At 40.0% G+C, this 23,122-nt stretch overlaps 1 protein-coding gene across 1 annotated transcript in view; it reads left to right on the top strand.

Annotated features, from left to right (window-relative positions):
• IL1RAPL2 (interleukin 1 receptor accessory protein like 2) overlaps positions 1-23,122 on the top strand; it is a gene marked incomplete at both ends in the record, with an annotated part of 354,194 nt that overhangs the window by 241,584 nt on the left and 89,488 nt on the right. Inside the window, one exon of the mRNA XM_080352659.1 lies at positions 7,124-7,198. Within this exon, the coding sequence (XP_080208785.1) occupies positions 7,124-7,198 (75 nt within the window). The remainder of the gene's footprint in view (positions 1-7,123; positions 7,199-23,122) is intronic.

Raw genomic sequence — 23,122 nt, forward strand, 5'->3', positions numbered from 1 at the left:
TCAGCCATTGAGAACTCTTTTGGCACAAGCTGGGGATTTCAGATGAGGCAAAGGGAGTTAGGTACATATTTTTTAAAAGGTGTGATACTGAGCTTCTCTTAGCAAGATTTGCCCTCTGGTTAACATTGATGTAGCGTTTTGCATGCAGATAGTTCCATCTTCATCTGTGGTGTGAAAGTTGCAATGTCACTGCCAAGATTTTGAGATGCCAGCGTAGATCTAAGCCATGCCTGGAAGCACGGATATTTGAACTAAGAGTGAACAAAAGCTTAACTTTGGGTATGAGCTAGTTTCAGATTAAGGATTTGGCATGCTGTTATTTGCCCCAGAGGATGCTATTCAAACAGATCGGTTCTGCTGTCAAAAGGTTAGCCAGATTCTTGATTGAATGATACTAGAGGCTCTGTGTTAATTAATGGTGGGAAAATGCCAGATCCTTTGATTGAAGGAAGTAGGTTGGCATGTAATTGTCTCATAGAAGATCTGAAACAATTTTGTTAAATTCTCTGCATTCTGCTTCATATTTGGATAATTGTTCCTTTCATCATTGCAAATTACATGAACAAATGTCCAGGAGGTACATCAATAGCGTAATTATAGAAGAGCAATTGTACTTTGGGTGCTTACCACAAGAAGAGGAAAAGCCATTATCCGCCTTGAGGAAAAATAAGACAACCCTTCTCCAGCATTTGACCAGTTCTGGTCAGCCTGGAGAATGATCACAGGTCAGCAGGAGAGCACCTGAAGAGGAGCACATAGGAATTCCAGCCACTCCAGCTAGTAAGTCAGCCTCATCGGGGGCCCAATTTAAATGCCTCTATGCAAACACATATAGCATGGAGGATAAACCAGGGGAGTTAGAGATGTGCACACCTGCAGGGTTGTGTTCTTATTGCCATCACAGAGACGTGGTGGGATGGCTCCTCTGACTGGAGTATTGGAATGGAAGGACACAGGCTCTTTAGGAATGACAGGCAGGAGAGACGAGGAGGGGATGTCACCCTTTGGGTCAATGACTGGAGTTCGTGGAGCTCTGTCTGGGGATGGATGAGGCTCCAGGGAGACCTTATAGCAGCCTTCCAATACCTAAAGGGGACCTACAGGAAAGCTGGAGAGGGACTTTTTACAAGGGCATGTAGTGATAAGACAGGAGGTAATGGCTTTGAACTGAAAGAGGGGAGATTTTAGATTAGATAAAAGGAAGAAATTCTTCCCCAGGAGGGCAGGGAGGCACTGAACAGGCTGCCCGGAGAAGCTGTGGATGCCCCATCCCGGGAAGTGTTCCAGGTTGGGTTGGACGTGGCTTTGAGAAACCTGGTCTGGTGGAAGGTGTCCCTGCCCATGGCAGGGGGGTTGGAACCAGATGATCTTGAAGGTCCCTTCCAACCCAAACCATTCTATGATTCTTTGCCACATATGAATTAACATTTCCAGCCTTGTGCCTTCATTTCCCTTAGAAGAGTTATCTGGTCTGGAAAATGCTGCAGCTGTGCTGAGTCACAAGAAGGAATCCCTTCAGATCACAAGCAGCTGGAATTCAGTACATGACCCTGCTGCTGTCTGGCTTCATCCTGGCAGCAATTCAGCTCTGTGCAGCACAGGTGATGCCTGTTGGCCTAGAGCATGCCTTTGCATGGCACAGGGGGAAGCTGATCTGCATTAAATTGAGAAGTTGTGTTTAGCTGAACCACTCAAAAACTCTAGTAGGAGACTTTTATTCGTTGTAGCAACAGTGTGGGCTGTTTGTCATTGTGGTTGCTGTAAAAGAAGTCTGATTGGGGTGGGGAGAGCACTGCGAGGCTGCTGCAGAAAGAAGGTAGGAAATTGCATAAGAAAATAACAAGCTGTGAAGGAACTGGTGCTTGCTGAGATGCCTGGTAGTTTTTTCTAACTGGTTATCGTTGTTTATCTCTAAGTAATGATATCCTAAGGCTGTTTGTTTTCGACTGCTTTGTGCTTTTTGAGGAGAACTCATTAGTGTGTCAGATGTATGTTTGAATATGGAATGAGAGATTTTTGAAACAGTAATGTTGTGGTGGAAAAAAATTAGCCTCTAGGCTCTTATGCTGCTCTGGCACTTGGAAGCAGGAGCTGCTCCTTCAAAGCTGTTGTCTTCTTCTCTTGGTCCTGTGGATAGCTAGACATTGTCCTGTGCAGCAAGTCATGCTCTCCCTTGTTTGCTAAAGATCACCATGTAAGTAATTGGAGAGACCTAATATTTTTGCAGGTCTCTTCTCTACTTTCTTGAGGTACTTCAGGATATTCCTTGTGCCTATGAAAAGTAGAGAACAGAAGTATCATGTGTTCTGGGAAAGGAAATGCACCTGGACGAACAGTTGTGCAGGATCAGATCAGTGTATTGATTTGTACAACAGTATTCCTTTATTCCTTTTATGGAAAAACCGTATGACAAGTGTTGGAATTACAGAAACTTGATGACTGTTTTAAAGTTTGTATGTTACTTTCTAATGGGATGAATATGAGCATAGAAGGAAACATTCTCCTAGTAGTGTGGCTGCTAAATGGTCTCTGACCATGCCCACTGAGATCTTATGGGAGGCACATGCATTGTCAGGTGCCTCTGGGTAAAGACATGTGTTTTCCAGCTTGTTATTGAGCACCTGTGACTTCAAGTGATTCCCCAGGTAGCATGCCTGGGGCAACCCTCGGACAAAGCAAAGCAGCAGTATGTGAGTCCTCCTCTCAGTCTCAATACAATAGCGTACTGTGTCAGCTGGTACTTGCACAAACAAATGCAGCCAAAGGTGCCCCAGCCTGTTTGTGGGACGAAATCCTAGAACAGCAAGTAAAGGCAAAGCAAGCTGGTAGTGCGCTGCATCGTCAGACCTGGGGTCTGGCAAAGGCAGGTCTGCCTGTGTGGCTGCAGGAATTGTTGCTTTGTGGAACTAATAACCAACCTGGCTGTAGGAGTAGTGTTTGCTGTGCCTTTAGTTGTTTTAATTTAAAGTAGTTTTCTGGGAGGTGAAGTAAGATTTAGGTGAGAATGCATAATATTATTAGGTTTATTAAAGACATGTTGATACAGTAACAGCATCAACTTTTTGTTTTGCTTCAACTTCTAGCAAGGCTGGAAATCAGAATGCCACACATCTGTAAAACTGTTAGAAGAATTATAGAAACTTATTTTAGAGAAATGGACATTTGAATAAAGGTTGCTTATGGACTTATGTCAAGTACAGAGATCGTTAAATATTAGAATTCCTTATAGCTGAGAATATATTTTGCTGCCTTAGTGTTTAAGAAGGACCAAAAGTGAATTTCATAAGGCAAATAAGTGATCTGATGTCTGACCTCTAAAATAAGAATGGTTTTTGTTTTCTGTAAACGCATATGACATTGAAGAGCCGGCAGTTCATTGCCTTCTAGACTCAAAATCCCTTTGGGCCATTTCAGTTCCTGTGTAAAGAGCTCTGACAGGCTGCCAGTTCATTATAACGATTACTCTCCAAGAACAATATGGCAAAATATAGCCATTTAAAATGTGACACACAGGAGCACATTTAGAAAACATCCCAAGGACTGGAAGTAACGCCAAAGGAAACAGGGAGAAGCACTGGTCAGGTTGGATTTCAAGGGGTGCTGGTGGGAGTGAGATATAAAAGGTACTTAAAGGAAGAAAAGCCTGAGCACACTGGCACAGCCAGGGTGCAGCTACCCCAGCAAGTTTTCTCCACATCCTACAGTGCACACAGGGTAAAATTTAGTACCAGAGATGAAACATAACAATGCAAGAAAAGCCCAAAGGTAGCAGCAAAAGCCTGAAAAACTACAGAAAATATGCTGAGAAAAAAGGTGTTGGTTATATACCAGAAAGTGAAACTCTGTTGAGGCTTTTCACAAAGTACACAGGACTGCACTCAGCTGGGATTTGGGCTTTTTCTTCCCCCACTTCCCCCTCTTCCCCCCCATCAAATTTCCACCCAACTCAGAATTTACTGGATATATCAGGTTGTTTAGAATTGTGCTCTCGAGCTCATCTCTTTCCCCATCTCAACCTTCACTTATGAGGTGTGTGTGCTGAGCTTTAAACACATCCTACTGTCTCCTGAAGGAGTCCCGTAAGGGGTTGGTGAGAGTGTTGCTTATTCTGACATAGTCTGGACAAAGGACTTGATTCTGTTAGTACTGGGGTTAAATCCCAAAACCCCTTTGCGAGGCACTGTGACCTTTCCACTCCCTCCAGCATGTTCTGCAGCAGGTTCGTGTGGAAGCTGCAGTAGATAGCTGCCCGTCTCTGGCAGAAGCCATTCTCTCTGTGCTGAGCATCTGGGGTGCTCTGGCATTTAGGCACAGGCCAATGTGTTACCTTCCTAAGAAGTCTGAATAGTGTACTTCCTAGGCCAAAATGCATTTTCTAGAGATTTTTGGTTCATTCTTTTAAGAAGTTACTAACCTCAGTTGCACAGAGGCAGTTAAGAACATAGTTAATTTTTTAACACCTTTGTAGTACTTATTTTTCCTGGCTCCTTCAAGGAGGCAGTCTGAGCAACTCTGCCTAGACAGTATAAAAAGCAGAAAAGCAATGTTGTCAGGTTGTGACTCAAGCTATGAAGTTCCCCCTCAGCAGATGCCAGGGCCAGACAATACTACCTCTAATTTTCTGTGATGAGTTGAGAGAAAATGGCAAGCAATGCCTGTGAAGAGGTCCTTCTCATGGCTGGCAGCAGGTTACAGTTCATCTATGTTATTCGAGTCTAGTGGCACTTGCTCTTTCTATCTAATCATTTATTGACAGGGTTTTTTCATGTGAGGAATTAGAGTATAAGAAAAGCAGAGCTCTTGTACATGTTGAACAGAAAAAGATCAGTACTGAAAATATACTCTCGCTCTCATGTTCCCCCTTACCAAATGTTCTGGTTATCAGTGTATTGGACCTTCCTGGAGAATGTACTTTTTTTCTGGAGTGTTGGGAATGGGCTTTGCTTGAAGCAGGTGTGACCTTCAAGTGAGAAACTTACTGTTTAAATAAGGGTGGGATTTGTGTAGAATCTGGATAAATAGTTATCCATCTCCCCTTGGATGCAGTGGGATTTTATGAGGAAGAGCATCTCAAAAGCTTTTAGCAATTTAAAAGCATACATTGCTAAAAAAATCATCAGTAAAAGTGTTCCAAAGTCCCTTGGATTTGATGCCCAAAACACCTACTTAGACATTTTCGGCTTTGGTTGAGATTTAAATTCCTAATAAAGCAAGTAGTTGGACTCTACTTACACATCTAGGTTTGGCAGTACTTTCCTCTTATTCTCTAATGACATTCAGATGACTTAAGTGCATTAGCACAGCAAATTAATTATTTGTTACTGCCAGAAATTTTCTACTCACAGGCTAATCCCCAAATAATGCGATTGCACAGGTAGCCTTGATACTGCTTCTGAGTCCATCTTGTGACTATGTTAGATGAGCATTTTTGAACTACTGATTTCTCATTAACAGAATTTCCCATTTTTCTTTCATTCTGACCTCTACTTGTGGTTTTAGTCTTAATAACGCGCTGTTTAAAAGACTTTGGAAATTCCTGTGTTGTCCTTGTGGGTGAATTGTACAAGGAGTTCTTAAAAACAGACATGGTTTTGGTCTGAAATGTGTGCTGATGACTTGTTAAAGTGCCTGTTTTGTGATAGCCTGTTTCTTTGCTAGCTTGGCTGTAGCATCAGTGGCAGGAACCCCATTTTCATTTAAATGTAACAGTGGAAGTGGATTGTGCTGACAATCACTTAGTGAGGAGTTTAAAATCATAGTGTCAACTGTAAAGCAAAATCGAACAGGTATTTCTTTAATAGAGTTCATCATTTTCTGTAGATATGGGTGTGAAAATATTTTGTAGGTTGACTTTTTTTTTCCTTTTTGGTAGCAGAAGAGTTCTGCTACCTCCAGTTTCAAGCAGCTGTCATTGATAGCTGGTTATCAGAGCCACATCAGTGAAACCTGTGGCTGCTGCCCTTCTGCTTCAGCCACCCAGCCATCTTGTTTCAAAGCCCTGGGGGAAGCGTGTTGAGCCACTGATTTGTGCTGGAGCAGACTGGGGGCGAGATGTCCTCCCAGCCTGCCAAGGGGCCATGGGCCAGGAGCTTGCAAGCTCCTGTGCCTCGTTGAGGGAGACCTGCTGCCCCAGCCATGGGCAGCTTTCGACTTGAGCTACCAAACTGCTGCATTAACGTGTTTCCCATCAAATCGGTAAGTGCTGAGGCTTTTGAGGAGATCAAGGCATTTTTGCCTTAGTCTTTTATTCAAAAATGAAAATTGATTTTACAAACTGGGATCAAATAAATTCAGGTGATGCATGTTAGCTGGAAAAGTTTTGAAGTAATTTTTAAATTACTTAATTTCATTACAAATTACAGATTACAAAACATCTCCAGGAATACTCAGTCATTTATTCCAAGCTAGGCTCAACTTACAAAACCTGTTTGCACAGCCTGGCACTGAGCTCTCAGGCATGAAACCTGCGTCTGTAGCTGGGTTTCTCAGTGACAGCGTTGTCTGTGACTGGCTGTGCTAGCGGCTGGACCAGGTGCCTGGTAGGACCAGGCTGGGGTGATGTTTCCTGCTCTCAGAGGGAGAGACTTTCGTAGTGCAGAAGGCAAGGTCCCCACTCAGGCTTTGAGAAGAGGGTCCAGATGCCCCACGTGGTTGGGTGGGAGTATGAGCTACGTGTGAAGCTGCTGGGGTTCATCAGACACGATTATGTGCAGGTTTGCTTTGAGCATCTACATACTGCTTTGGGCAAGCATAAAGACATGTTGGGCCTGATCACACAGAAATAGGTTTAGTTGATATTTCAAATTATTGCGTTAACTTCACAAGGTGAGGATCTAAAATTCTCGATATAGTTGCTATAAGTAGAATAAAAGTGAGAAATGGAGTTTGTTTTGCTGCTTTGTATTAAAAAGTCACTCTTGAAACAGCTCATTTCCGTTGAATCAGTGGGCCACCGCAGCCCCTAGGAGAGTGGTAACACGTTGGCAGTGGAACAGCCATGTGATGTAATAAATGTTTACATGCCATCAAGAGTACAAGCTTTTGATTGCTTACATGACAGGGCTTTTCTTTTGCAGTCGTTGGTCTCAATTTTTCCATTACGTTTTCTCATTTTCTTTTCTAGCTTTACTCACAGACAAACCTCCAAAGCCGTTGTTCCCCATGGAGAACCAGCCAACTGTTATAGATGTCCAGCTGGGTAAGTCCCCTTCTGGGAATAATAGATCCTACACTTGCACTCTGGTAGCAGATGGGAAAAATTGAAAGTGGTAAGAAAGGTTTAGTGGTACTGTTATTACATGCAAATCCATTTGCAGCTTTTAATTTGTAACTGTAGAATTTATTGCCATGGCAATTTGAGTGAATGAACTAGTGTAAAATCAGGGGATGGCAGTACTAATTGGTGACATTGGGTATTAAATATAAAGCACACTGCTCTTTTTAATATATGATTGATGGAGTAATATGTGTCTACATTGGTGCTGTATTGATCAGTTGATGTTCACCCTATCTAAGACAAATATTCTCATAAAAGAAGTGCTGATTCCTTTACAAGTTAATGTAAAACAGTGCGTTTTCAGGTTGTTCTGAATGCTTACCAGAATGGAATTTTGACTAAAATGCCTGTATGCTTTTCTCACTCCTATTATATATTCTTCTGTGAATACACATCTCTGAACCTCAGCTGGCAGCTTGTATTTTCTCTTGTGTTGAGACACTAATGTTAGAGAGTACTGCTAACTTTGGGGAACTGTGATGCATCTTGGTGCTGAAAGAACTGCTCAGCTTTGAAGTTCCAGAGTTTTTTTCAGTGACTTGAAAATAGATTTTTGATTTTGAGAGGCAGAATTGGAATTACCTTTGAGGACTGTGGTGCCATGAGATTAAATTACAAGAAATGTGTTGCAGATGTGTATTATTCACTCTGGGCTGAAGCTTTGGTGTTTTCTTTCTTGAGCTTGACTCTCTTCTTCCTTTTATACCAAAGCTGGCCAGGATTCAGTGTTTGAATGGTGTTTAGAGACAAGCAGGGTCAGAATGAAACTTTTTTCACGGTAAAACTGTTTGTTTTTGTGAAACCCTACAGGGTCTATTTGAGCTTGATACAACGGCACCTCCATGTTACTAAACCAGGTGCCTAACAATTTCCGTGAACCAGTTAAAATGCTATGAAGTATTTAAAAACAGGGCTTGAGTTCTTGAATGTGTTTGTTGAAATGTGGTGAGAATATGAATCATTTGTGACCTTAGCTAATCTTAAAGATCATCTTTCTCTCATATACCTGGCTCGACTGAGGAGCCTGCAAGGGCTTGCACAGGGAGGATGGCGGTGGATCTGGGAAGCAGCTGGTGCCAAATGAATTCTGCAGTTGGGGTGTATGTGCATATTCAGGTTCCCCTCCATGGGACTCACATGTCTGTACCTGAGCAGAAATTGGCCCTAAAGCAGAAAAAGACAAAATGAATCTGAAGCTATAGTCAAAAGCCCACCAGAATTAACAGGAAAACACAGTCATCAAAGTTTGGATCAGCCCAAAAGGCTGAATTCAGTCTTCTGCTTTAGCTTCTTAAAAGTCAATTTTCTAATGATTTCCTTTGGGAGCAAACTGTCCCTGCATATATCTGTGTAATAAAGCCACTCAAAGAGTACACATCTTTGTTTTCTGCATATTTATTCTGTCTTCATTTTCTCTTCCAACTTTCCCTGTTCCATCAGGACTTTTGCATTGAGTTTCTTCTTTATTTTTTTTTTTCTGTGTGAAAACATTTTGTTCTGACTGATTAAAAGGAGGTTTGATTAAAAAATAAATTAAAACAAACAAACACACTCCTCTCCTTGGAGATATGGCTCAGTAATAGGATATTGGAATGTCTCTGGAAGGAAATACATTCCAGCATATAAAGATGCAAGATTTGTAATCCATTAGTTGTCCCCTAAGATCAGGGAATTTACATATGGTGTGCTTTTTTTTATGTGTTAATGGGTTTGGTTATTGCCGCTAAACTGTATTCATATTATGTGTAAAAGATTAATGCTTATGAAAGAACCTGAACTTATTTCTTTAACATACAAAGAAGCTCATTGATTTCCCTCTCGATTTTAAATGGCAAATAGATAGAGCTCGAAAATTCTCAGGGAGCATCCTCATCTTGTGGAGGCCACCTGCAGCTTTGGGCTGGGAGGCTGTGCCGACCCCTGTGATGTGCTGCAGGCTCTCACTCTGTGTTAGAGCTCCGCGGGAAAGCGAATCGTTTGATTACAGCAAAGTAACGGGGGAGAAAGTTGTATGTAAGGTCATCTGCTGGAATACTTCTTTGAAATCTTGTTAAGCTCCTGGAAGTTTTGAACAAGTGACATACTTCAGTATTTTATTAGAAATCAAAGCACAGTTTCTGTGTTTTACAGGGCCTCTAGCCCATGGAGTCAGATCACCCAATACGCCTGCTCTTTCAGTGGCTGTGCAAGTATGAACATGCCACTAAACTACAAAAGAAATTGAGTTTAATCCGTCTACTTGTTCTGCAGAGATTATTTTAGATTTCTATTGGAAAACTAATCTTTACAGAAATAGTGGTCTTTGCTTGAAAAGCAGAGGAGATTAGTAATTATTTGCCGTCTTCATCCTTACTGATTAGCACAATGCAATGCAAAATCTTCCTAGATCTCTGTGCAGTGGCCTAACTATTTAGCAGCTTATTTGACCTGATTACAGACTTCAGTATTCACCTTTTGGCTTTCAGCTTTTATGAGAGGATTCAAATGAAATTAAATATGCACAATTCTTATTGACAGTGGATAAGAGTTCCTTCAGGCTTCAAACATGGCCCAGAGCCTGCCTTGATCTTCTCAAGGAGCGTGAATGTACTTTTTGCTTTTTCTGTTTTCCTCTGGAATGTGACAGAGATCAAAACCAACCCTGTCAAGGTTAGAGAGAAGCAGAAACTGGAATTTGCTTCTTTTCTGTATTTGCTTGTGCTGGAGAAACAGAGCCAGAGAGACGCTGGTTGACAGGAGGACAAAAGAACATCCCAGAGGACTAGAGCAATAGTCCGAAACAATTTCATTATCTCAGATGCTTTACCAGGTCAGATAATCACATCATCTTGGGCAACCTAGAAACTAATGACAGAATATTTTTATTGTTCATTTGCTGCTTCCTTTTCGTTAAAACAAAACCTAAAAAATCCTTTTTATTTGTTCTTTAGCTCTTTGCATTGGTGTTGGACTAGTAATAGTTCTTTATTACATGGTATACAGCGCATTTATTTTTGTTATATCTTGGTTTTAACAAATAATGTTTATTTGTACTACATAGTATATGTCGTTGTGGATATATAATATATTACATTAATCTGATAATATAATGTTCTTCCTGAAAAAAAAAAAAATGTCACTGAGTTGTCTTCATGACAGTAAAATCAAATTTGATAGTATGAGCCAAAATACATGCAGGTCTTCTGCCCAGGAGATGGTGTGGCTTTAGCAGAAGGGCTCTAAGATTGCTTGTGAAGAGTTTTGAGCCATAATGCTCTACTCCTCCCAACTCTGTTTGTAAAATGTGACTGTCTCCCATGTAAAGCTCTGAATGTGAATTTATTAAAGCTTATACCAATGTGGTTTGAAGTAGTTGTTGAAAGATGCCTGTTGATACCAAATTCCTGAGGTTAGAGAACTCCTTATGTGATTTAGAAAAGTAAAGATCAAAAGCCCAGTCAGAAGTCTCAAGACTACAGTGCAGTGAGTTTTAAAGATCTGTTATCTATTTGCGTATACAGTTGTTCTGACAGCAGGTGGAATCTTAAGATGACTTGCTGATTTCTTAATTTATTTTAAAAATTATTTTCCAGCTAGCCTTGTACCAATCCTTTGTATTTTGATTACATGATTACAGAGCAGGTTTCTTCTCTGAACTAGCTCCTTTGCACAATTATGGTAGCACCAAGGAGCCAAAATCCGAGTGATACATAGGCAGCCGTGAGTTACTGCACTGCCAGCCCTCAGCTGATGTCAAAGCAGCATGGCAGGGACATAAGCATTTGTAGAAGAAAGGAAGCACATAGAATAGAATCATGGAATCACAGGATTGTTCAGGTTGGAAAAGATATTTCAGATCCTGAAGTCAAACCATTAATCTACCTCTAAACCATGTCCCTAAGCACCACATCTACATGTCTTTTAAACATCTCCAGGGATGGTGACTCCACCACTTCTTTGGGCAACCTGTTCCAATGCCTGACAACCCTCTCTGTGACTAAAGTTTTCCTGATAGTCAATCTGAACCTGCCCTGATGCAACCTGAGGCCATTTCCTCTTGTCCTACCCCTTGTAATTTGGGAGAAGAAGTCAACACCCTCCATTCTACAGCCTCCTTTCAGGTAGTTGTAGAGAACAATAAGGTCTCCACTCAGCCTCCTGTTCTCCAGGCTAAACAGCCCCAGGTCCCTCAACTGCTTCTCATCAGACTGTGCTCCAGGCCCCTCACCAGCCTCGCTGCCTTTCTCTGAACTCTCTCCAGCACCTCAAGGTCTGTCTTGTCCTGAGGGACACAAAACTGAACATAGTTATGCTCTGCTGGTTCTTGGCTGGACCAGGATCTGCAAGGATCTTGTAGGAACTGTATCTAGCTAGTCTGTGTATAAGCAGCTCCCAGAGTCATATAGCTTGCACCATGTCTGCTATTTTATACTTGTGTGCTTCACAGAGTATCAAAAAAGCTAAAAATGGATTATTAAAATAGAAGTCTGTTCAATCTGTACCATGTATTATAGTGACTGCAATGTCAAGTTTTCCTTATGAATGAGTTAATTGAGACTGGAATTAACATTTGCATGTTTGTCTCTGTATTAGTTGAATCTGTCATTTATGTGTAATTTATTTTTCAACTATGTACTGGTTTGGTTTTCAGGCATTTACTTAAGAATGTAGCAGGAGTCTAAGAAAACAGAACAAGAAACATCTATGTGAATTCATTTACTGAACAGGGAAAATGTCAAGAGGTTTAACTCACTTTTGTCATGGTAGTTTCTCTGCTTCTAAAGATGCTGAGGAAAGAAAATGCATAGTTTATGAGGATTCTTGTTTTTCTTAATAGCTGACCTGTTCAGAAAGATTTTGTTTCTAGAAGATTTAACAGTGCAATTCCTTGGGACTAGTTATTAAGTGGATCAATAGAACTACTGCAAAACAAGTGCAAGGGAATATACAAAGTTACATCTGCTGACAGGTATGGGAATAGAACAAAAGCAGGTTTTTTTTAAAAAAAGGTCCTTTTTGTTTTAAGCATTTGCTGGAAGGCGTCATTTGGGAAGTGAACATCCATGCATTTGCTGACATATTTAAAATACTACATTTACTGTCCACAGTCTTAATTTTCCTTGTGACCATACTTCTCTGCTTAAAAATAAATAATAACAATTTAAAAAAGTTCTGCAATATCTTCTGGAGATATGAATTTCATACCAAGCCTGTCTATTTGAGACAATCCAACAGTGTCTGTCATTATTGATTTGCTGATTATATAACTCTTTTTGCATGACACTCACCCTTTATATATCTGTAAACATTAATGAGGTCACCCCTTCATGCACAGAAGTTCAAGAAAGAGCAGTTTTCACTAGGAAATGAAGAGCAACCAGGAGTATATTCTCCAGGACCTGCCTCCTCTGTAGTATGGGGGATACAGCTCCACAGCTCTTTCAGCCATACGTGCCTGTATGAAAGGAGGCAGGATTTGCATCTCTTACAATCATTTTGTACTAATCTGCAGGGAATATTAGAGACAAATTGTCTGGCATTTAGGTTTAGAAGTAGTTCCCTAAGTACCCTAAGTGTATTACCGTTAATGCTTTGATGCTAATTTGGTACGTTGTTAATATTTCTGCTTCTCTCAGGGATAATGGTGAAATGCTGTACTTCAGAGACTTGAGGCTGGGATTTGTTGTTCAGCTGGTGTAAAACCACCATTTTTTTTGCCTTTTGTATGGTTAATCCAGATTTACATCTGTGAAGCTGAGAACAGTTTGTTCACACACTTCTTTCTTTTGTTTTAATGGACTTGGAAAGATGAGGCTGAATTCTGGTTACTGATCCATGGGATTGGCACAGATATGTCAGAAAGGAAGATTTGGCACTTTCCAAATTTTCTTTTGTACTTCTGTAAACTATTTGTTGCTGATGTTTCTTTCAATGGGTTTTACATAAATCTGATATATACTCTGAGGACAAAATGATGCTGTCTTTATAGAAAAAATGGAGGAATTGATGTCAGATATCCTTGCAGTTACGTTTGAAACAGCAATGCCTCAGGTAGATCTGTTTTGTTCTTTTTTGTTACAAGAAAGTAGTAAATACAAATCACTCCAGTATGTCCTGGTGTACAGTTGTTCAACAGCATTCATCCAAGGGTATTAGCCAACGTATGGTGATGGAGGAATGCCTCAAATCATCTTGCACCAGGAAAGCTTTCTCTGAAAGTGGTGACTGTTGTGTGAGGGTTTCCAGGGCGTGTGTCTTGAGCACTTCACTAGGACTAAACTGTCATTAACAAATACGACCATCACTTCAACTGCCACAGACATGCAGCTATGCTGAACTGGGCTTGGTTTCTAGATTTACTGCATTTGACTTGTGTCTGAGAAATGGGCATAAATTTGTTTCTATAAAAGTGAAGTTCAGCCCATGGGACAGAAAGTAGAAAAGATAGTCTTAGTGGAGAGCGGGGGATTAGGGCTGCTGATAAGAGCTCTGCCATTTTTTTGTTCTGCTGTAGTTCTCCTGACCTTGGCAGGAGCTTTTGAAGTGAGGGTAGTACTTTTCTGGTTTCTAGGAGCATTGTGACAATAAAATCACCTGAAACTCAGAGAGTGCTCTGAGAAGGGTGAGAAGGAGTATGGATAGGGAAGGCTTTGACCAGGATTTTTCCCCCAGGGACCTTGCCTTTTGAGTTCTGAGCCTGACTGCAAACACAGAGATATTTGACTGCACAGTCCACAGGCATATGCTATTGTGCATTGAAAGTCAGGCAATATTAATGTTTCAGAAAAGAGAACCACAGGGCAAAGTTTGCACCATTTTCTGTGCTTGTTAGAAACGCTGTCACTGGAAGGAATTCGTGTTCTGCCATTCTACATTCACTCTATAGTTTTTGTCATATGAATGAGTTATTAGGTTGTGAATGCCTCATATATTCTGTAAATTACAGAGTAGAAACATTCGGCACTACTATTTTGACCTTTTCAGCATTCTGTGATTTGCTGGGCATGCCATTCCACATCTCTTGTTTACGGCCTCACTAAAATGTAGGGATGGAGCTGAGTGGGCAAACAGTCAAAATATACCCGGCTGCGAAAGGTCAGGGTCGTGCATCACAGTGCCGCTGTTCAGCGGGCAATGAAGATTAAAATCTGGGCTAACTGTTCTCACAATTTTTCCTTCTTCACTGAAAAATAGTAGGAAATTGTACTTTGTAATCTGTTCCAAAGGCAACAGTGTAGAAAAGGAAGAGTGATGGTATAATTTTTGTTTCTTAAAATTTCAGTGCCATAATGTCATGATCTTAGAGGCCGTAAAAATCAAAGCTGTTGTAGTCCTTCAAACAAAATGAGATGGAATTCTAGTCACCGAGTCTTTGTTTCATTTAATCCACATTTGATGAATGTTACTCTTCATCCTCAGTACCCTTGTGTTTGTCTCTATCCTACAGAAACAAATACCTTGTATTAGGTAATTGAACTTTGACCATTAAAACTATGTTGATTTACTGTACTTATATTAGACATTTCAGTCCAATGAAAACTAAATGAAAGTCAAAGCAAGATTACTCTCAAAATGAAAAGATACCTTTATTACATACTGACAACACATGTTACGTGACTTCTTAGTATCCCTAATCATCTTCAAAGTAAAAATACAGAAGGCAGTAATCTGTGGAAGGGCAGCAGAGGCACACTGTGTTCTACCACACATCTTTATTTTAACAAACCAGCCTCACAGTAAATGATGACTGTAACTTTCTAGTACTGAGTATGTTTTTGTTATCTGCTTATACTATATGGGCAGCTTATTAATTTTAACATGCTTGGCCCTAGTCCCATGAGCAGATGAATATTATTAGTCATGGAAACATCCACCAATATTTCTTTGGTGCACAGTCAGGTGTGTAGTTACCTCAGCTCAGAGGAGCATAGGATTAAACACTTCATACTTTGAACAATGCTTTATATTGCTCAAATACAAATTTCAGAGATGGTCTTGCACGCCACATTAATTAAAAGGCATAAGTAAATTTCATTTTATGTCTAGCAGAGTCTAAAATGTAAGTGAACCGCATATGCCAGTGCTATAATCTCAGTGCTGAAGTTTGCAAATGGTGCTATGTGCTTTACTGGTCATGTAATTCTTTGCAACCTAAAAGCATTTTTTTGCATTTCTGTGATTAAGCTCAGTGGTTTGACCTGAGAATTTAAATACTTAAGATGCAATAACTTTTATTAAAAAAACCAAACAACCTGGTGTACTAAGTGTGCTTTTTCACTGCTATTGAGCTGGGTTTTCTGTGACTTCTGTCTCTTTTTATGAAGGGAAAGATTGTCCATGTGGATCTTTCCTCAGATACAGTCTGTAAATGTTTCTGGACTTGATGTGCTATTTTGAATAGTTTGTTGCTAAGCCCTGAATATACAGGATTTGAAAAGTAAAGCTGCTTTGATTGGGCAGGCTGATCAAATCAGGCTTTCTGTTTCCTGATTACATTACTGTTAACTCTTTTTAATTATTTCCTGATCTGCATTGATGAATTTTAAATCAAATTTATAGATAATATTCTGCAGCCTATCATTCATATTGTTGATATTAATAAACATGGCAGGCAAAAAACTGCTTTGCTGGGCCATTTGAGCATTTGTCCCAATGAAGTGAATGCATGTAGAGTAAGCAGAGGGTTTTATTTGTGAAGTGCAGTGGATACTTGTGGTTTAATTTCATCTGAATTCATCTGCCTTTCATGCTTTACTCATTTTGGAAACTGGAGTTGTAGAGGCTGCACTGTATGCAATAAGGAATCTGCTTTACTAAGGATCATTGACCAAGCGCTTTTGCTTAGGATTGTGGTTTAGCTTTTCTAAATATCATCTGGCAGAGCAAATGTTGTGTAGATATCAAGTTGTTATTCACACTGTGGGCACTTTGCCTCTGGGAAGGGATCTGTAGCATTTGAGCAGTTATTCAGATGCAGGCAAGCACACTCCTGCTCTCAGTCTCAGGATTTCAGACCCCAGCATCTCACAATCCAGCACATCCCTTCACAGCCTGACCTTCTCTCTTATCAGCCAGAAGACTCTTAAACAAACTTGTGAATTTCAAACACCTAAAATTTCAGCAAGCATTTGGGGGTTATGAGATGTAGTTTTGCCTGGGAAAAAAAGAAAAATCAAATCAAAACAAACCACCCCAAAACCATAAATGAGCAAAAAACAAAGAAAACAAACAAAACCCAAACTAATAAAAACAAAACAAAAAAAATCCACAGACAACAACAAACCAAATAAACAAAACCAACAGGAAATCGACAGGTGAGTTACCAATGTGTAGTGCATAATAACACAAGTGGCCGTCTTAGATTATTTGAGAATAGCTGTTTAAGACACAACATCAATAAGTCCTCCCTGGGAATTTGCAAGGATTTTGTTTTCTGTGCTAATTTTGTATCAAGTCCTTGGTTCACACCTGTGTTGTAAATTGTTCTGTGCCAACTGTGTAGTGAGGTGTTTTACCAATATTTCTGCAAAACTGAACTTGCAGATTCCTTTTTTCCTGTGTGATGTAAGGCTCCTCCGTAACTAACTTGTAAATATAGGTGTATATCATTGTCTTGTTTCCTGTTCCGCAGTTACCTTATGGTCTAAAGCACTGAAAATCCCCTTCAGAGTTTCCATTCATCTTGTTTATAAGACCACATTAATTACAATGACAAAAAACTCTTGACTCAGAGAACTTTGGGGAATTTCTACTGCAACTAGTATTTTTGAATTGAGATACTGTGATCTTACATAACCATCTCAAAAGTGCATCATATTCAGAAACATAATTTTAAATGTTTAGGGAGCTCTGTCTGTTTGGTGTATGTCGGCTTTTGGCACAGCAAAGATTAAGTGACAAATGGGAGTAGCTGAGGGTCTGAATTATGAACAGAGAGGCTAAAAGAGCATTGAGATAGCCAGGCCTGGTTCACAGTGTTCTGTTGTAAAACAAGCCAAAGGTCTTTCTGTCTGGAGAAGGTGTGTTAGGTCCTGTGAAGATGCACCCATCATTGATGTTTACAAAGCACGTAGAACAATTGTTGGCTTTTGTTTTGTCAAAAAACGGCCTGGTATATGTGGCATGGTATTATACACTGCTGCCACTGTGGCATGTCTTTTAAATAAATAAGTAACACCATGAGGTGAATTTCCAAAATGAAAAGGGCATGGCATCTTCTTGTCACTGGAGGCTGAAGATTTTTTCATTTTGACTAAGAACAGAAAACAGCTGTCAGAACATAATTTTAACTTAGAATATCTGATCAACCTAGCCTGCTGCCCATGTCACCAGAATGATGAATGCTTGAAACAGGGCTAGCATTCACCTATCAATAAGCGTGATGTCTCCTGTAGGAAGAGATGCTTGGTCTCAGTGACAATGCACTGTTCCTCTTCTGACATGAGCCAAATTTCAGTCTGTGAAGCCGTTGCTCTCCTTGTGTTCCTGTTTCTTATGGTATGAATAGGGTATATTTTGCCTAGATCTTTGGGACTTCTGAAGGGGGTGGGAGTGGTTATGTGGTGATGGTGGTTATGTGGTGATGGTGGTGTTGATTTAATGGAAGCCAGAGAAACTTTTAAAAAGTTGTGGGGTTGGGTTTTTTTGTTTGCATGTGGTTGGTTGGTTGGTTTGTTTGGTGGTGGTTGTTGTGTTGGTTGGTTGGTTTTTGTTTTGTTGTTTGTTTGTTTGGTTTTTTTTTTTTTAATCAGACAATAATGAATGATTATGAGATCAAAACTGGGCAACGGAACAGCTGGTGGGAGTAACAATTTGTATTTTCTTGCTACATCCCTGATTATCCCCAGTTTTCAAAGGCAATGCTGATGCTGTTGAATCTATTTTAGTTCCCGTATCAACTCAGTTGAAGCGTAAGTGTAACTGGGAAGAAAACTGATGTTCTCTAACACAGTCTCCCAGCAGAATGCCACGTCTGCGGTATCAGACATGAGTCCCCACAAACACCTGCTTTAATAAACAGCCAGTTTGCTAAGGCTCAGTTATGCCCACAAATAGCATCTGTTTCTGGCCAGTCGTCTACCTGAATAGAGCACCCTTCTTAATCAGTGAAAGCCTCTATTGCATAACTAGTCTGACTCATTTTCCCCCCAGAGATGGGAATTACCTCCTCTGCTCTCTACCCTTAATATCTTTCTTGTGGCAACTGGTGGAAAATAGAAAGTCTGCTGGAACAGTTCCGGCCTCCCTTCCAAGCAAATAAAGCAGACAGGGCTTTGATATGTACATAAAAATAATGTTGTCTTTAGACTGAAATTCCAAATCTACCAATCAATTCTGTGTATAATGGCCTTTTGCTGTGTGTATAGCTTTACAGTGCTAATAAAAGGTGCTAAATAAAACTATTATACTATGTAATCTCTAAATAATATCCTGCCTTCTCCTTTGAAGGAAACAGCCTAGTGGGAGAACTAGTGATAGAGCTAATCTTTTTTTCTTCCTTCCATGCCCCCTTACTAACTAAAGAGATGCAGTAGAAGTGGATTCAGTTATTAAATTGTTTTATTGCTTTTCTCATTAAAAATTCCTAATGGGGTTACAATTAGAGGCCATTGTATTTAGACAAGAATAAAGCAACTTCTGACCTCTGCCCATATGTGTAATAAGTAATATATTATCTACTATGCAGTTATTACAATAAATAAGTTGATGATGCAAATGAGCAGGCAGGAATGAGGGACTAGAGAGACAAAGCAATAAAATACCAAGATTTTTGCAATTTTAATCTTTCAGGAGCAGTTAAAAAATGTGATGAAGCTTATTATTCACCACTTATTCATTCTTACATTAGATTTTTGAAAAGCAGTATTGATACAGTGCAAACTCTGCTCAGTGAGAGATGAAGCAACCAGACCCTTAAGCCTCTTCTGTAACTGAGCAACCAGCCCTGGTAGATGCTTATATTTTGAGTCCATAATGCACCATGACAAGGGAGGTCACTGGATAGAGGTAGGCAAAAATAAAATTAAAATTGAATAAAAACAACTGAAGCCCTGGGACAAAATTGCGATGTTCTATTTTTATTTTTGAGACATCTGGCCTCACTGGGATTTTCTGAATGTCTCTCACCAAAGTTGCATATTAAGTACCTTGAAAACAAGTGATGCAGCACAGAAGAGAGCTGGCTACTTGCTGTGCACTGAGCGGAGAGTTTTCATTTCATCCATCATTCACAACATGCTGCAGTACTTCCAGAACTTACCTAAAGTAGGGTGCAACAAGACCAAGAGCTCTGTTTGCAACGTGTGCTCTGCTATCACTCTGCCTCAGAACTGAATACGATAAGGTGGTTTGTAATCGCTGGGTTTAGTAGCATGGTTAATCCTATAGAGTGTTGTGTGGCTCTGCACATTGCTTTTTAGGATACACAGAATTATCAGTTTTCAGAAGCCACAAATGGGATATCTGTAAGTCATATATAAATCATATCAGACTCAAGGGGTTTTTTTTGCCCTTTGTTTCTTGTAATTGTAGATTTCAGTCTACCTCTAAGTGCACCATTAGAACTGCACATTGAAAATACTGTCCATTGTCTCCTTTTCCCACAGCTTCATCCCACAGTGCCCATGTTAATGGATTTTTGGCTTTCCAGGTCATTCCACCTCTCACTATCCACACAATAGAGAACAGGCTGTATAAGGATTTACTCAGACTGGCAGTAGAAAAATGGACCTGGGTGTTGCTACATTACTGTAAGAATAGTTGACCAGCCTTGGGAGCTAGGAATGGATGAGCTTCATGGTTCAGGATCCATTGTTTTATGATTTAAGAAGCTTGATATTTTAAAAAGATTGACACTCGTGCTAAAATCCCAAGATGTTGATGAATTTGGCAGTGTACATCGTGTTCTCTCTTCCTTTTATCTGTAGACCATTTAATTGCAGTTAATTCAAATTCCATAATCAAATTATTAAAACGTTTTTCATTTGTCTGCTTCTTAAATATGCTTCTGATCTTTCCTGTTAGCATGTCAGTGTGTGTGATTGGAGAGATGTAATCATCTTTAGTTCCCAAAATCATAGCATTGTAGAGCAGTTTGGGTTTGAAGGGACCTTCGAAGGTCATCTAGTCCAGCCCCCTGCAATGAGCAGGATGGGGCATCTGCCACCTCTCTGGGCAACATATTTCACTGGTTCACCACCCTTGTCATAAAAAACTTATTCCTTATATCTAGTCTGAATCCCCCATCTTTCAGTTTAAAGCCATTATTCCCTGTCCTGTCACAACAGGTCCTGCTAAAATGTCTGTCCCTGTTTTCTTCTTGGCCTCTTTTAAGTACTGAAAGGCCACAATAAGGTCTCCCTGAAGCCTTCTCTTTACCGAGCTGAACAACCCCAACTCAGCCTGTTCTCATAGCAGAGCTGTTCCAGGCCTCAGATCATTTTTTCTGGTCTCCTTTGGACCCTCTTCAACAGGTCCAGTTGAAGCTTTTTTGATTTCCATCCTCAGTTTCCTCAAATGTTTATGCTCCCTAAGAAATACAAGGAAATCATGAAACATGTAGATATAGCTAGAAACTTTGAAACCTTTGAGCTAGTGGAATTCGGGTGATTAAAGTAATTTTGCATTATTTTTTTTATTAGTGAGTGAGCCAGCCTACAGGAAATGGCAAGTATAGTTTCTGACATCATAGGGCTTGGCTTTGGGGACTTGGAATTGGAGCTTAAAACCCTTCAGGTGCTTGAGATTTCCAACACTGCAGTTCCAGTCATCCATTGGAGATGGACAAAGCACACAGAAGAAAACTACTGTTTAGTGGCCCTAAAAGAGAAAGCTCTGCCAGTGCACAAGCAAAGGTTACTGGTGTGTGTGGCAGATTGGGCTCATTGGTTTGGATGTTCATATTTTTTGCTCAGGTACAGTCTTGCAGCTACATCAAGTACTTGGAGCTGAAGCAACAATATCAGTCTCTGTAGTCTGCTCTCAGTCAGCATGTGTCCAGTATCTGGATTATCTACATCCCTGACAGAACTGACTTTGACTTATTCAAGTAGTTAAGTTTAAGAAAGAATCTATGAATAGAGGTGGTTGTTGTTGTTGTACAGTTGTTGTTGTTGTTGTTTTAGTTTTGGTTGTTTGTTTTTTTAATATTATTATTTTATTATTTTGGGGGATTTTTGATTGTTGTTGTGGGTTTGTTGTGGGTTTTTTTTAGGTGGGGGTGTTTGTTTGGGGTTTTGTGGAGGACTATGAGGACTACAGTCCACAACTTCCTTTTCTGTCACCCCTTCTTCAGGGAGAGGAGGCCATGGGGCATGTTGGCCTGTGTCACAGAGTGGCTTCCACCATTCCTGTGAAGCATCTCCCAACAGATAGCTTTGTGTCACCTGCATCTTACTACTGGAGCCATCCTTTTTTTGGTTTCGTTTCTGATTGACTCCTTATATCACATCAACCTGAGTTTTGAAAATCATTATTCCTTGAGGATTTTGTGCTGACCTATGAGGACAGCAGCTGTAGAAACCCAAAGCTGCAGGTGCCCTTGAAGCATGTGCAGCAAGGGAGATACTTCAAGATTAATTTCATGGCAACTTCATTTCTCTGCTGGCTGTTTCCATGACTTGTGAGGTTAAAGTCAGACTTAAAAGAATCATTTTCCAAAATAGAAAGCAAACAATGATTTAGCAAGTCTGTACCCCATCATTCACCATTCAGACTTTGGACAATGGCAGCATTATGTCACTGTCTTAACAGTGAATTTTGCCTCTAAATTTGTACGTTCTAAGGACGGAAAGGGAAGCAGCTTTTTTCTGATAAAAGAAAGGCTGGTTGTCTTTGATATCATAGATAAATGCTTGAATAGTTTCTTTTTAATTGCTTTATTGCCAGAAGTTTTCAATTAAGCTATAAAAGAGGAAAAAAATGATCAGCCTAATTGCCTCAAGATGGATATGTAATGCATAAATCTCTTGTTTAATGGATCTAGTAATAGACCACCTGTTTCAGTTGCCTTTTCCTGTTCAGAATATGAATGAATGCTTCCCTCAGATGTTCACAAAGAGAAAACACAATTGCACCATCAAAAACTCGGATTTTTCTTTTTACTTATTTCCTTGACATTCATTCATTCTTGTTCTGTGTATCAGCCAGTCTTAATACATTTAACCTTGGGAAAAGAAAACCACATGGTATGTTGCATAAAGCCTTGAGTATTTTTGTTGTTCAGTCGTGTTTTAAATGAGAATTTAAAAAAAAAAAACATTAAAAACAAGAGAGACATGCATATTAATAACATATTGACCAACGCTCAGAGAATCAGGCTTGAGTTGCAAGTATTCCTTCATGATGTGGTTCCTGTATAATGACCAGTCTGGATATTTGGGATTTTTTCTCCCCCCACCCAGCTCTGTATCTGCTACTATTACACGGCTCGGGCAGGTTTCAGTGTGGCGAGGGTGTTTGAACTACGCAGCCTGTCTTGTGATTCCGTATGTTGTTGTGGGTTTATTGTTTATTTGGTTTTTAAAACAATGTCACACAACTTTGTGGGCTTGGCCTTTTCCTTTTTGTGAGCATGGGGACTTGTGGTGCTCTGGGCCATTTCTAGAGACAGTAAGAGTTAGGAAGCAGAAGCCTTTGTTTTTCTCTTGCAGTGTTGGTTTTCTGTTGGTGATGTTTTCTAATTCTTTGTTTTATTCTTTTTGTTTTGTTTTGGTTTTTTACTTTCTTAAGGATAATTTAAATAAACTATCACATTTGTGAACAATGGAAAGCACATATATTGCCAGTTATTGTGTCCCACTAATGCAGGGAACATCCTGAGGCATGCTAACTTGCAGCCTTGTGAATTATGAGCAGCCTAATGCTGAG

Source organism: Nesoenas mayeri (assembly GCF_963082525.1).
Source record: "Nesoenas mayeri genome assembly, chromosome: 13".
Classification (NCBI taxonomy): Eukaryota; Metazoa; Chordata; class Aves; order Columbiformes; family Columbidae; genus Nesoenas; species Nesoenas mayeri.